The 14450-nt window shown below is 39.4% G+C and overlaps 1 protein-coding gene across 1 annotated transcript in view; it reads right to left on the reverse strand.

Annotated features, from left to right (window-relative positions):
* The window catches only part of CFAP43 (cilia and flagella associated protein 43), a 103422-nt gene that overhangs the window by 64120 nt on the left and 24852 nt on the right, over positions 1 to 14450 (reverse strand). Inside the window, exons 6-8 of the mRNA XM_052661087.1 lie at positions 13790 to 13949; positions 6450 to 6517; positions 4661 to 4792 (exon numbers count right to left, since the gene is read on the reverse strand). Coding sequence (XP_052517047.1) covers positions 4661 to 4792; positions 6450 to 6517; positions 13790 to 13949 — 360 coding nt within the window. The remainder of the gene's footprint in view (positions 1 to 4660; positions 4793 to 6449; positions 6518 to 13789; positions 13950 to 14450) is intronic.

Genomic DNA, 14450 nt, shown 5'->3' on the forward strand with positions numbered 1-14450 from the left:
CTGACTTCAAAAATTATGTTTATTTATGCAGAAAGTTTGAAGAATGTGGAAAACCAAAAAAGTTGTTGCTGCTGCTGCTGCTAAGTTGCTTCAGTCGTGTCCGACTCTGTGCGACCCCATAGACAGCAGCCCACCAGGCTCCTCCATCTCTGGGATTCTCCAGGCAAGAACACTGGAGTGGGTTGCCATTTCCTTCTCCAAGGCATGAAAGTGAAAAGTGAAAGTGAAGTCGCTCCGTTGTGTCCAACCCTTAGCGACCCCATAGACTGCAGCCCACCAGGCTCCTCTGTCCATGGGATTTTCCAGGCAAGAGTACTGGAGTGGCTTGCCATTGCCTTCTCCAAAAAAGTTGTTAAGATGAACTAAATTCTATCACATACTAGACCATGATGGGTACTAATGAAACTTAAAAATAAAATTTTGTGAAACTTGTAGAGGTGTGTCTGAAGCTGTTACTTTAAAACTTGTTTATCATTCTCAGGTTCCAAATTCACCTCTCCAAAAAGAAAAAAAAAATCTATCCTGTACCTTATGCATCTCTGCCAAGTAACTATACTACGGTATGGTTACTAGCAATAAGAAGTCTGTTTTAAACTGATCACAAGTTCTTCACGTTTACTTGAGTTAAACATGAATGTTTTTATTCTTGTTTATGTAAAAAAACACAACTCTGTAAAGTCTAAACTTTGGTAGGTATTTACTGATTTTATCTTTCATTCATTCCTTCAACAAATATGGAGTGGACACACTGTGCCAGACACAGCTCTGGATGCGGGGGCTACATCAGAGGACAGAACAGACAAAAATTCCCTGCCTTCATGGAGCTTACATTCTACTGGGGGATTCAGTCAATAAATAAGATATCTAAATAATATATATTATAAGTTAAAGAGCAATAATTATAGAAAGAAAAAAATTAAGCAGGGAAAGAGCATATGACATGGCAAAATAAGAGGGTAGAATTCAAACCTGTGTGTCCAAGAAACACTTTACTGAGAAGGTGAGTTTAGGGAAAAGACCTGAAGGACATGAAGAAGGTATTCATGTGGACTCTGTGGGGAATGCATTCCAGACAGAAGGAACAGCCAATGCACTCTGAGGGAGGAGCAAGCCTGGTGAGCACAAAAAGCTTACATGATGGCCAGCATGACTGAAGCAGGGTGAACAGGAAGACCAGTGGGAGATAAGGCCAGGGTGGGGAGTGGAGTCCACATCATGAAGAACCTTGTAAAGCATAGTGAAGATTTTGGCTTTTACTCAGAATAACATAGGCAATCACTGGAGGGCTCTGAGTAGTAGAGATGCTTTTCTCACCTTGGCTACTGTGTTAAATAGACACATTTATTCTATTAAGTACTGAGAAAAGTATATTAAAATCTGTTGAGATTATGACTTTGCTTTTCCTTGTCATTTTGTCATATTTTGCTTTATATATTTTGAAGTTATTTTATTTGGTACATATATATCTTAAAAGTTTATAGACTTCTAGTGAATTTAACCTTTTACTATTCTAAAATATTAATAAACTCATTTATCCTTAGGAATGATTTTTGCCCAAAAGTCTATTTTGTCTAATATTAATATATCTCCCAAGACTTTCTTTTGGTTAGTGTCTGCATGATATATCTTTTCCTATCTTTTTATTTACTTTCAATCTTTAATTTGCTTTCAATGTTACTATATTTTTAAAAATTTACTTTCAATCTTATGCTTTAGATATTTCACTTGAAAACAGTGCATAGTTAGGTTTGGCTTTTTTATTTTTTTTATTTTTTTTATTTTTTTTTTTATTTTATTTTTATTTTTTTTTAATTTTAAAATCTTTAATTCTTACATGTGTTCCCAAACATGAACCCCCCTCCCACCTCCCTCCCCATAACATCTCTGTGGGTCATCCCCATGCACCAGCCCCAAGCATGCTGTATCCTGCATCAGACATAGACTAGCGATTCAATTCTTACATGATAGTATACATGATAGAATGCCACTCTCCCATATCATATGGAGGTTTGGCTTTTTTAAATCAAATATGCTAATATTTGCCTTTTAACTAGATCAACTATTCTGTTTTGCTTTAATTGTAATTACTAGTATATTTGAGATTAAACATTACACTTTAATTTATGCTTCCTGTTTTCTTCTCAGTTGTTTGTATATCTTTATTTCTCTTTTCTTTTCTTCTTTTGGGTGGCTTTTTTGAACGCTTCCACTTTGCCCCTCTATTATGTGGAAATTTCATCTGATGTTTCAGTTCTTTTATGGTTACCTTACAGGTCAGAACATGTATACTTAATTTATAAACATCAGAAGAACTTAAAACCTTTCCTCTCTCAGCGGGTGAAAGAACCTACCTGCCAGTGCAGGAGACTCAGTTTTGATCCCCGAGTCTGGGTGATCCCCTGGAGAAGGAGATGGCAACCTGCTCTAGTATTCTTGTCTGAAAAATCCCATGGACAGAGGAGACTGGCGGGCTGCAGCCAAAGGGTTGCAAAGACTCAGACACAGCTGAGCGGCTGAGCACACAGCACACGCCTTTCCCTCCAGCTTCACATTATTGTTGTTGTTTTATACAGTCAGTCTTCACTTACATTTCTCCACACATTTACTACTGTTTTTCATTCTTTTTGCATCACAGTCTTTCCTTCTGGGATCATTTTCCTTCTGCCTGAAGAACATTCTTTAGAATTTTCTCTAGTGATGACGTACTAACAAATGCTCATTTCTAAAAATGTCATTTTTCATCCCTATACTGTAAAGTATTTTCCCTGGGTATAAAATTCAGTGATAGCAACCTTTTTTCACTAAATCAGGGGTCAGCAAACTTTTTCTATAAAGGGACAACCAATAAATATTTTAGGCTTTGCAGGCCGTGTAGTCTCTCACAACTACTTAATACTATCATTGCAGCGTCAAAGCAGCAGTAGACGATACATAAACAAGTGGGGCTGATTGTGTTCCAGTAAAATTTTATTAACAGAAACAAGCAGGAGGCTGGTTTTGACCCAAGGGTCCACAGTTTGCTGACCCCTGAACTACATGGAGGATATCATTCTATTCTTTCTTTCTTATGTTATTGCCAAAGAAGTCAGCTGTTAGCCTAATTGAAAGTCCCTTGAAATAATCTGGTTTTCTCTCTGACTACTTTTAAGATTTTCTCTTTGTCTTTAGTTTGCAACAATTTCACACTGGTAAGTCTGGGTGTGTATATCTTTTTATGTATCCTGCTTGGGATTCACTGCACCTCCTGAAGCTGTAAATTCATATCTTTAATCAGTTCTGGAAAATATCTCCTTAAATATTGCTTCTGTCTGACTCTCCTCTTTGGAATTCCAATCAAGTACATGTTAGATCTTTTCACTATATCATTCATTTCTTTTACCCTCCCTTCTATATTTCGTATACTTTCATCTCTTGGGTACGTTCTGAGTAACATCTTCCAATCTATCTTCATCTGTTCTCTCTTTGGCTGCGTCCAGTCTTCTGTCAGACATATTCATTTCATTTTTACTTTGTAAGTATATTTTTCTTTTGTATGATTTCTATTTGTGTCTTTCTCCCTTCTCTTAGGTTACATTTTTTATTGTTTTCTGTCCTCCATAGATACTTCAAGTTTTTCATTTATTAAAACATCATTAACACAGTTGTTTTAACTTCTGGTAATCACAGAAACTTAAGTCTTCCCATATTTTAGTTTCAATTTCTTTTAGGCAAAAAATCATTCAATTTTACTTGTAATTTATCTAAAATCATTGCCCAACAATATAAACTGCTATTCCCGACTTAGGAGTCTTCCTAACAGTATAATTCATGTGGGCATTTGATTTTATCCTGCATTTATTTCCCTCCCTTCTTCTCTTACAGAACCTATACTCTTCTTAGTGAACCACCCATTACCACAATCTCAGTTTATGTTTGAGTAGATGACAGAGGATGAGATCGTTGGATGGCATCACCGACTCAATGGACATGAGAATGAGTGAACTCTGGGAGTTGGTGATGAACAGGGAGGCCTGGTGTGCTGCAGTCCATGGGGTCACAAAGAGTTGGACATGACTGAGCAACTGAACTGAACTAAACTGAGATGACCCTACCTAGGCTCCAAGGTTAGACGTGTGACCTAAGCCTGGTCAATGAGAGTTTAGAATCCCTCTGGACATAGTAATTGACCGAGGGGTAGAAAGGTGACCCAAGTTAGTACAGTAAGTCCAGGTTACAGGACATTTTTTTCCCAACTGGTATCTTTCTACTAAGGTCACCAAGACATTTTTTTTCCCAACTGGTATCTTTCTACTAAGGTCACCAAGAGGATAAAAATATAAAACTGGAGTTTCAGGACGTTCTTTTGACACTATCTTCATAGAAAGGGAGGAAGTAGAGAGGAAACAGAGCTAAGATATGGCAGAAAAACAAGGCTAATAGCAACACGGGAGTGCCCAGATTTATATCAATTCCTTGCTTGCTTTCAGTTATATATACACAAAAAGCAGAAACAAACACTCACGTGTTTCCTGGACTTTTAAATTGGCTGATTTTTCATTCGCAAGCTAAAGAGTCCTGACTAGTAATGGATCATTATGCAGCACATTCTGCCCTTCATTCCTATCATGCAATGATAATAATAATATCTGAAAACTTATCAAGAAATCACCATCTAGCATACCTTGTCTGTCTGAATCAGCAACATGCTGTAACTAGGAGAAAACATCAAATGTTCCACTGGCCTTTCAACCTCAAGAAAATCCTCTACTTTGTAATTTGTATCTTTAATAAGTAAAGAATACACAAAGCCATCCTAGAAACCAAAAACAATGAGATAAATGAAAATTAGTCTCAGTCCATGCATAGTATACTTTCCTCATCAAATCAGCTAAGATTTATTGATTAGTATCTACTGTTCATTTTTGGAAACATCATCTATGTTTACATTATCTAGAATGTTCTGTCTTCATACCTTTATTTAGCCAATTTTTAACCATGTTTCCTGGTCAGTTTTTAATTTTATCTTTTTTTCTGACTCATTTTCATTTACCTAAAATTTTACTAATCTCCCCTTTCTTTGAACTTCTTTAGTATTTATCACCTTACCACATTCTTCTTGATAAAGGACTTGGGGTAGATGAGGCAGGGTTTACTGTGTGGCTAGTATCCAGCAGTCTCCTTACTTCAAAGGACCTTAGCCTTAATGTATGTTCTTTAATCATTATTGTGTGCATTTCTTAAATCTCTAAATGACTCAAAGGTAGGGAGTGTGGTGTTTATTTCCTTTGTATTCTCCTTTCAAGTTTTTCACACAGTGCTAGAAACAGGGCAAGTATCCAGTGAAAATGGGTTGGTTAAATGTTGATCAGTAAGTTGTAAACAGTTTTAGGTTAATTTAACTACTTTCAAGAAGAACTTAAGTTATTTTTACAGTAATGAAAAGATTTTGGGCAAACTCAGGCATCATTTCTAGGTTAGATCCCCTAATGACTAAGAGGTATTTGTGAGATGGCTTGGTTCAGACTTGGGACCTGGGGAAAAACGTGCAAGGTGCTTTCTCCAAGATCATCATCACTCTCCATCCCTCACCAGAACAGATGCTCCAAGCTTTCCTTTAAACTAGATTAAAAACAAAAACAAAAACAAAAAACCCACCAAGGGTGACTTGAAAAGGACAAATGCAGACTAAGTGTAGAAGGAGGTAGTCCATCGCAAGGTTGGGGAGCGGAGATTGTGAACTAGATGTAGGTTTATGTGCTCCAGACTGCTTCCTGTTGGTGGGGCTTTCATTCTGACAGCATTTTGCAGCTGCCCTTAGGTTCCTAGAGGTGTGATTTGTGGCAAAGGAAGAGACGAAGCTAACAGTGGTTTGGGACAGCTACCAGTAGACCAGAGATTTTACTGTAGGTCAAACCTTGATTACAACCACATGGAAAAGTAACATGGTCTGGCCCCTTTTCTTACTTAATGAAGCTGTGTGCCCTAAAAAATGAGAAAGGACTTTGGAGTTTACCATGCTTGGGTTCAATTTCCAGCTTCTCCACTTACTGGTTGGTAAACTCTGGAAGACTTGACTCCTTTGAGTGTGTGTGTGTACGTATGTTTTGGGGTGGTAGATTTTTAAGTTTTATTTATTTGCAATAAGACAGACATATGATAGTTCACTATAATGTTTTCTATAATTTTGTATATATATGTATATATATATAAAATTTGTAATAAAAGGTTTTACAATAGCATCCCCTGAAAAAACAATTTTAATTAATAAACTGACAGAACTTGATATCACATATTATGGTTCATCATAGTAAATGGCAGTAAATAGAAATTTTGTATATTTTATTTTTCCATTTGACATATTTTTTAACCATTTTAAACTGAAGTATAGTTAATTTACAACATTGTGTTAGCTTCATGGGTTTATATATTTTTCTTGAAAGCAATTAATTTTGAAGAAAAAAATACATTACAATTCCAGAAGCAAGCACGCCTCCCTTCTGATATGCCATGGTGACTGGACTGAGGAGATTTCTTTCAACTTTGGGAAAGAAAAACAAAGTGAAACAGGTGACAGATAATTAAAAGTGCCATATAGAGTGATTAGTCTCACTTGCTTTCCTAGGGCTATTGATTTCTTTGTAATTCCTTTTTCTACAGATCAACTTCCTATCAGAATACATGCTATGATGCCTCTCAAACAATAAAGAATAAAAGCTACTTTGCAATGGTTATTGATGATAATGATAAATTAATAATTAATGATAAATCACACAAGTTTTTTTTTTTTAATGTTCTGTATCATCAGATCTATGGGAGTAACATTGTGGAATTATATAGTAAATATATTTCCTTTTTTAAGGAAAGAAATTATCAGAGATTTTAAGAGGCTGGGGGAAAAAAGACAAAAATGATATTATTATTAAACTGTATACTTAAGATTTGCATATTTTATGGCGTGTAAATTTGTACCTCAATAAATAAAACATGGTGGATTTTTAAAAGTAAAAATAAAAAAAGATTTATAAGATCTTTGTTATTAATAAAATATTGTCCTGGGGGAATGTCATAAAAAGCACACTAGCTTTTATGTAGATAAACTGCAAGAACTACAAGATCAAAGGCTCAGAGACACCTGCCAGACTTTTATTTATCGCATACTACCTGCTCAGCATTTTGCCAGATGCTAAGACACATAGTGCCCTTTCCTCCAAAGACTGTTCACCTCCCAGTAGCTTCTTCTCTTTAATCCACCTGCCACCAGAATCCATTGCTATGAACCTGGCCTAGTCTAGATGCCTGCTGCTTATAGCTGCTCCTTTCCTAAACTATGGATAATTTATGTCTGCAAGCACAGTTCCAGTTGGGGTACATCTCCACTCAGCAGTTGATGTCATTCTACTGTCAGATAGATTAGGTATAAACACCTTAGTCAGATTCAAGGTCAGATGTGGTATCACTTAGATGTCCCTTTATCACCACTATTTCTGCATAACACCTGATGCTCCAGACAAACTGAACAACTTCTTGTTTCTCAACCTTCCCCATGTTTTCTCGTTTACATGGATACCATTGTCCAAAATTTCACCTGCCCTCATCTCTGCCTGTGAACCTATCCTTTAAGGGCTATTTCAAATGCCACCTACAACAGGACTTAATTTGGCATTTTTCCCTCATCTGAATTCCCACAGAGCTTTATGACACTTTCCTCACATCTTGATTTTTCTGGCTGCAATTATCTGTCAACTTGTCTTATTCTCTTTAATAAAATATAAATACCTTGAGGCTATTGATTACGAGTTTATATATTTGCCACCTATATCAACTCAAAGGTAGCAGTGTCCTCCACATTGTAGAAGACAGAAAACATTTATTTGGAAGTATTTTAATATATGTATCATGAAAATGATAAGAAATAGTATATAGGATGGAATTAGTGAGCAATAAAAGACTACATACAGGGACTTCCCTGGAAGTCCAGTAGTTAAGACTCTCAACTTTCACTGCAAGGGGTGCAGGTTTGATCTTTGATTGGGGAACTAACATCCCATATGCTGTGCAGTATGGCTAAAAAAAAGACTATATACAACTAAGTCCTAAACTGTATAAAATATCGTAAAATAGGAATTTGGAAATGAGAAATACTGTTTATAATTCACTTTACAAACACAAAGAGGTGCCAATTTACCCTCTAGCAATCTCTGGGATTAAACTATAGAGCCAAAGTTGAAGTCACTGTTCCTAACTTCAGAGTTGATGACTAGTGGGAAAGACAGTCTTATTTAACTTATATGCAGAGTATATCATGCAAAATGCTGTGCTGGATGAAGCACAAGCTGGAATCAAGATTGCTGGGAGAAGTATCAGTAACCTCAGATATGCAGATGATACCACCCTTAAAAAGTGAAGAAGAACTAAAAAGCCTCTTGATGAAAGTGAAAGAGAGTGAAAAAGCTGGCTTAAAAATCAATATTCAGAAAACTAAGATCATGGCATCCAGTCCCATCACTTCATCGCAAAGAGATGGGGAAACAATGGAAACAGTGACACACTTTATTTGGGGGGGCTCCAAAATTACTGCAGATGGTGACTGGTAGCCATGAAATTAAAAGATGCTTGCTCCTTGGAAGAAAAGCTATGACCAAACTAGACAGTATATTAAAAAGCAGAGGCATTACTTTGCCAGCAAAAGTCCATCTAGTCAAAGCTATGGTTTTCCCAGTAGTCATGTATGGATGTGAGAGTTGGACTATAAAGAAAGTTGAGCGCCAAAGAACTGATGATTTTGAACTGTGGTGTTGGAGAAGACTCTTGAGAGTCCCTTGGACTGCAAGGAGATCCAACCAGTCCATCCTAAAGGAGATCAGTCCTGAATATTCATTGGAAGGACTGATGCTGAAGCTGAAACTCCAATACTTTGGCAACCTGATGCAAAGAGCTGACTCATTTGAAAAGACCCTGATGCTGGGAAAGATTGAAGGCAGGAGGAGAAGGGGATGACAGAGGATGATATGTTTGGATGGCATCACCAACTCGATGGACATGAGGAGTTTGAGCAAGCTCTGGGAGTTGGTGATGGACAAGGAGGCCTGGCGTGCTGCAGTCCATGGGGTCGTAAAGAGTCAGACACAAATGAGCAAATCAACTGACTGACTGGGAAGGACAGTCAGGCACAGGAGGCATTATATTTTGATAACAGCAGAGGATGAGGCTCTAACAAAGATGTGAATCTGATGGAACCCCAGATGGGGCACCTGAGTTTGCCTGTAAGTTGGAGTGAGGACACAGAGGCTCCACAATGGATAATTTCACTAGGTAGAGAGGAAGACATGGCATCCTAGACAAAGGTAACTCCCAATGCCTGCAGGCAGAATTTAGAGAGAGTACAGGAGATGAGAACTTCTATGAGGCTCAAGTGGGAGAGCTGAAACTGGAATGACAGGCCAGAAGAGAGACTTATTCTTTAGAGAGCTGAGGGATGGCATTGTGAACATAAGACCAGAGGGTGGCCCAGGCCCGGAGAGTCCAGATGAGAGTAATGGGAAGAGTGAGGTGGGGGGAGTGTGGCAGGCTGGGGTAGGAAAACTGAACCTAATGGCTTTACTTTCACAGTGGAGGGTGAGTCAGGAAACGGGAGAGGGAGTATGTGAAGACGTGTAGATGGGGAAGACTTGCTGTAGGATGTGGTGTTTGAGCTGCAAACTGGAGGATTCAGAGTGAAAGGTGACAAGGGAATGAGCTGGCTGTGAAATGTCTGTGAAATGATGGGAAGAAATGACTGGCTAGATCAGAAAACTCATACTGGGGAGTAGTCAGAAATAATATTAATGGTACAGGTAAGAAAAGATCAGAGAGGGCTTGAAATTAAGCCATAGTCATCCTTGAGTTGTTCCATGCCCAGTTCTAACTGTTGCTTCCTGGCCTGCATACAGATTTCTCAAGATGCAGGTCAGGTGGTCTGGTATTTCCATCTCTTTCAGAATTTTCCACAGTGTATTGTGATCCACACAGTCAAAGGCTTTGGCATGGTCAGTAAAGCAGAAATAGATGTTTTTCTGGAACTCTCTTGCTTTTTCCATGATCCAGCGGATGTTGGCAATTTGATCTCTAGTTCCTCTGCCTTTTCTAAAACCAGCTTGAACATCAGGAAGTTCATGGTTCACGTATTTGCCGGGAGCCAGCGTGAGGAATTCCACCTGTGACAAGGTCATGCGGCAAGAGCTCTGATGGCAAGGCTAATCAGACCTCAGGTTTTCCCCCTGGAATTTCCTGAACATCCACCCCCCCCAAAATAAGAATCTGCCGGCTTTTGTGCTCTGCTTCTCCACTTTTGTAATATTCTCTGGAAAAAGTCCACTCAGGGTTTTAGTCTTCTGCATTTGAAAGGGATGTTTCAGTTAACCCCCCTCTGCTCTCTAGCTTGCCTAACAGGTTCCCCGGACCTCTTACAGCTTGTGAATTGCTTACAGCCCCTCAACCGCGAGAGGCACAAAGCTTGAAAGCATCTGAAAGATACAGAGCCTTTTCTAAAGAGTTAAAAATTATATTGGTAGAGGGTTTTCACTGTTGACTCAATGACTGCTGCCAGGCCTCCATATTCTTGATCTTTTAGGCACCTGGAAGGATGTTACTCAATGTAAGCAGGATGTAGAAAAAGATACATAGTAGTTTTGATGTTAGCAACACTAGACTTTTGAGTTAATTGCTCCTCTTCTGCTGTAAAGCGCCGTACTCCCTCTACTTGTTATAAGTTGCTATATCTTTGCTGTGTAAGAATGTAACTTTATTTAGTGCTTTCTGAGAGTGGCACCAGACCTTGGGAAGATCAACACAAATAAGTCTTCTGGTTGACAAATCCTTATCAGAAAAAAGGCTGTAAAATGTTAATTGGCCCTTTTGGCTGGAAGATGATGTAAATTACCTAAGACTTGTGTATACAATTAGGTATACAGAGAGAAAAGCCTGGTTTTGATAAGAGTTTGGACTGCTAACGCTGCACAGCTTTGTGTTACCCATTGATCTCCATGTTTTATCTAAAGTACAAAAGGCCTTCTGAACAATAGAGGACGGAGCCAGCCGCTGGACTGGTTTCCCCTGTGTCTCTCTCTTTCCTCTCCTCTTCACTCTAATTTCAGGCTGAATTCCCATCTGGGGCGTGGAGGCTCGCCAAGTCTACTTACTTGCCCTGGCTGTTAAGACCCGCGCGAAAGGGAGCCTAAGGCAAGGCACCCTTAGATATTCAAGCGAGCACCGGTGGCCCAACGTAGATGGTGCAAATTCCTTGTCTGGAATTTTATTGGCCTTCCATGTAATCCAAGTTATTCAGCCCTCTTCCTCCACTTAATTCTCCTACTACACTATTTCTTCCTAATCTAATCTTATATTAATAAATAAGTTTTCCTCGCCGACTCCATCTACCCTTCGAATTCCCTGGATCCACCGGGGCTGGACCCCGGCATGTATTGCTGAAGCCTGGCTTGGAGAATTTTGAGCATTACTTTACTAGCGTGTGAGATGAGTGCAATTGTGTGGTAGTTTGAGCATTATTTGGCATTGCCTTTCTTTGGGATTGGAGTGAAAACTGACCTTTTCCAGTCCTGTGGCCACTGCTGAGTTTTCCAAATTTGTTGGCATATTGAGGCCATATGCAGGCCAGGAAGCAACAGTTAGAACTGGACATGGAACAACAGACTGGTTCCAAATAGGAAAAAGAGTACATCAAGGCTGTATATTGTTACCCTGCTTATTTAACTTATATGCAGAGTACATCATGAGAAACACTGGGCTGGAAGAAACACAAGCTGGAATCAAGATTGCCGGGGGAAATATCAATAACCTCAGATATGCAGATGATATCACCCTTATGGCAGAAAGTGAAGAGGAACTAAAAAGCCACTTGATGAAAGTGAAAGAGGAGTAAAAAAGTTGGCTTAAAGCTCAACATTCAGAGAACAAAGATCATGGCATCCGGTCCCATCACTTCATGGGAAATAGATGGGGGAACAGTGGAAAGAGTGTCAGACTTTATTTTGGGGGGCTCCAAAATCACTGCAGATGGTGATTGCAGCCATGAAATTAAAAGACACTTACTCCTTGGAAGAAAAGTTATGACCAACCTAGATAGTATATTCAAAAGCAGAGATATTACTTTGCTGACTAAGGTCTATCTAGTCAAGGCTACGGTTTTTCCAGTGGTCATGTATGGATGTGAGAGTTGGACTGTGAAGAAGGCTGAGCGCCGAAGAATTGATGCTTTTGAACTGTGGTGTTGGAGAAGACTCTTGAGAGTCCCTTGGACTGCAAGGAGATCCAACCAGTCCATTCTGAAGGAGATCAACCCTGTGATTTCTTTGGAAGGAATCATGCTAAAGCTGAAACTCCAGTACTTTGGCCACCTCACGCGAAGAGGTGACTCATTGGAAAAGACTTCGATCTTGGGAGGGATTGTGGGGAGGAGAAGAAGGGGACGACAGAGGATGAGATGGCTGAATGGCATCACTGACTTGATAGATGCGAGTTTGAGTGAACTCTGGGAGTTGGTGATGGACAGGGAGGCCTGGCGTGCTGCAACTCATGGGGTCACAAAGAGTCGGACACGACTGAGCGACTGAACTGAACTGATCCTTGAGTTAAATGTGGAAAATGGTCAAGAGGGGCAGTGTTGATGTATGGCAAAACAAATACAATATTGTAAAGTAATTAGCCTCCAATTAAAATAAATAAATTTAAATTAAAAAATAATAAAAATTAGAAAAAAAAGAAAGAAGGGCAGTTTGGCAGGGATGGGATGCCTGGTTTGGGTCAACTATGGATTAAGCTCAATAAATCAGCTCTACGGCTGCTGCAGAAATCAAGGTGTGAAAGAATAAGAAGAATTAGAGTGGAAAGTGCATTGGTCAGGTTGGAGATCTTGCCCTGGTGAGACACCCTTCTCAAAGTGTCTACATGTAGCTTCACACAAGGTGATACTGGCTTCTCTGACCCAGGCCAACTCTGATGGGACCAAGAGTGGACACTTGATCTAAGGAGAACAGATCAGATTCTCTCAGAAATGCTAGTGAGGTAATGGAAAGTAAATTTTCAAGATGGCGGTTGGTCCTAAAGGAAGGTCTTGTGGAGAAAGAGTTACTGTGGAAGGCAGGGAAGGGCATATTAGCTGATTAAACACGCATATTATGAAGAGGGCTTCCCAGGTGGCGCTAGTGGTAAAGAATCTGCCTGCGAATGCAGGAGACGCAAGAGATGCAGGTCTGATCCTTGGGTGGAGAAGACACCCTGAAGTAAGAAATGGCAGCCCACTCCAGTATTCGGGCCTGGAAAATTTCATGGGCTGAGGAGCCTGGTGGACTACAGTCCACGGGGTCACAAAGAGTCGGACAGAACCGAGCAACTGAGCACCTATGTATGCAGAAGGATACAGCATAGTATGAACTTGGACTCTGAGGTCTTATTGTCTGGGTTCAGGTGTCAGCTCTATAGTTTACTCGTTATGTGAATTTGGGCATGTTTCTTAAATTATTAATGCCTCCATTTCTTCATCTATATCATGAAGATAACAATGTATTTCCTTATGAACTTGTTTTAAGTCTTATGTGAAATATGTAGATAGAGGGTAGAAAGTCTAGAGCATAAAACACTTAATAGCTAAAAGAAACATCCAGAGGACTTGGTAACTAACTAGAGGATAAAGAAGAAGGAGGAATCAAAGATGTCTCTAGAAAGAGAAAAATACGGAACAAAACATCCATCGTCAAGTGCAAAACCATCACCAATGGCTACACTTCTGGGAAGATGAAGCAAAGCAGTTTCTTACCCCTTGGTGGTCCGTCTTCTATCTTATTAAGCACAGTTACCTTCAAGTTTTCTCCATTAACCATTAAAAGGTGACCCTCTTCACAGCCAACGTACAGGTCACTTGTTGGAGTCCAGCAGTGCATAGTCGGGTGAAGCAAAGAATACAGATCATCTTTAGGCTTCAAGGAAAGATTTAAAACCTTGTGTTAAGACAACAGTCATGGCTTAAGAGCCAGAGAAATACTCAACAAAAACAATTTCCAAGATGAAAACAAATTAATATGTCTACATGCATTTATTGGTCCTGCCCTTCACCCAGAGCTAAATGAACTTCTTCCTGCTCCATTTCTCTCTCTGCATTTTAATTCCCTAGGAAAAATATTAGAGGTTTTTGCCAACATATTGAGAGTTCTAGTGTCATAGGTTTTTTGCAAAAGTCTTGAGTAATAATTTGTACGCTGTTTCTTGGTGGACTTTTTGATATCTTGGATCTAAGAAAGCCATTGTTTAGCGAAAATCACCCCCTTTGAGGAAGATTTGGGTCAACCTTTTCTTTCCTGGTTCATGGCAGGGGGCATGAATGTGATTTTTCTATGGAGTGGTTGGCCTCAACCCTCTGCTTAGTTCTCTGTAACGGAGAATGGGAAGAGGACCCCTGGTCTGGTTCTCAACGCCTCTCT

This window comes from Budorcas taxicolor, chromosome 23, assembly GCF_023091745.1.
Source record: "Budorcas taxicolor isolate Tak-1 chromosome 23, Takin1.1, whole genome shotgun sequence".
Taxonomy (NCBI): domain Eukaryota; kingdom Metazoa; phylum Chordata; class Mammalia; order Artiodactyla; family Bovidae; genus Budorcas; species Budorcas taxicolor.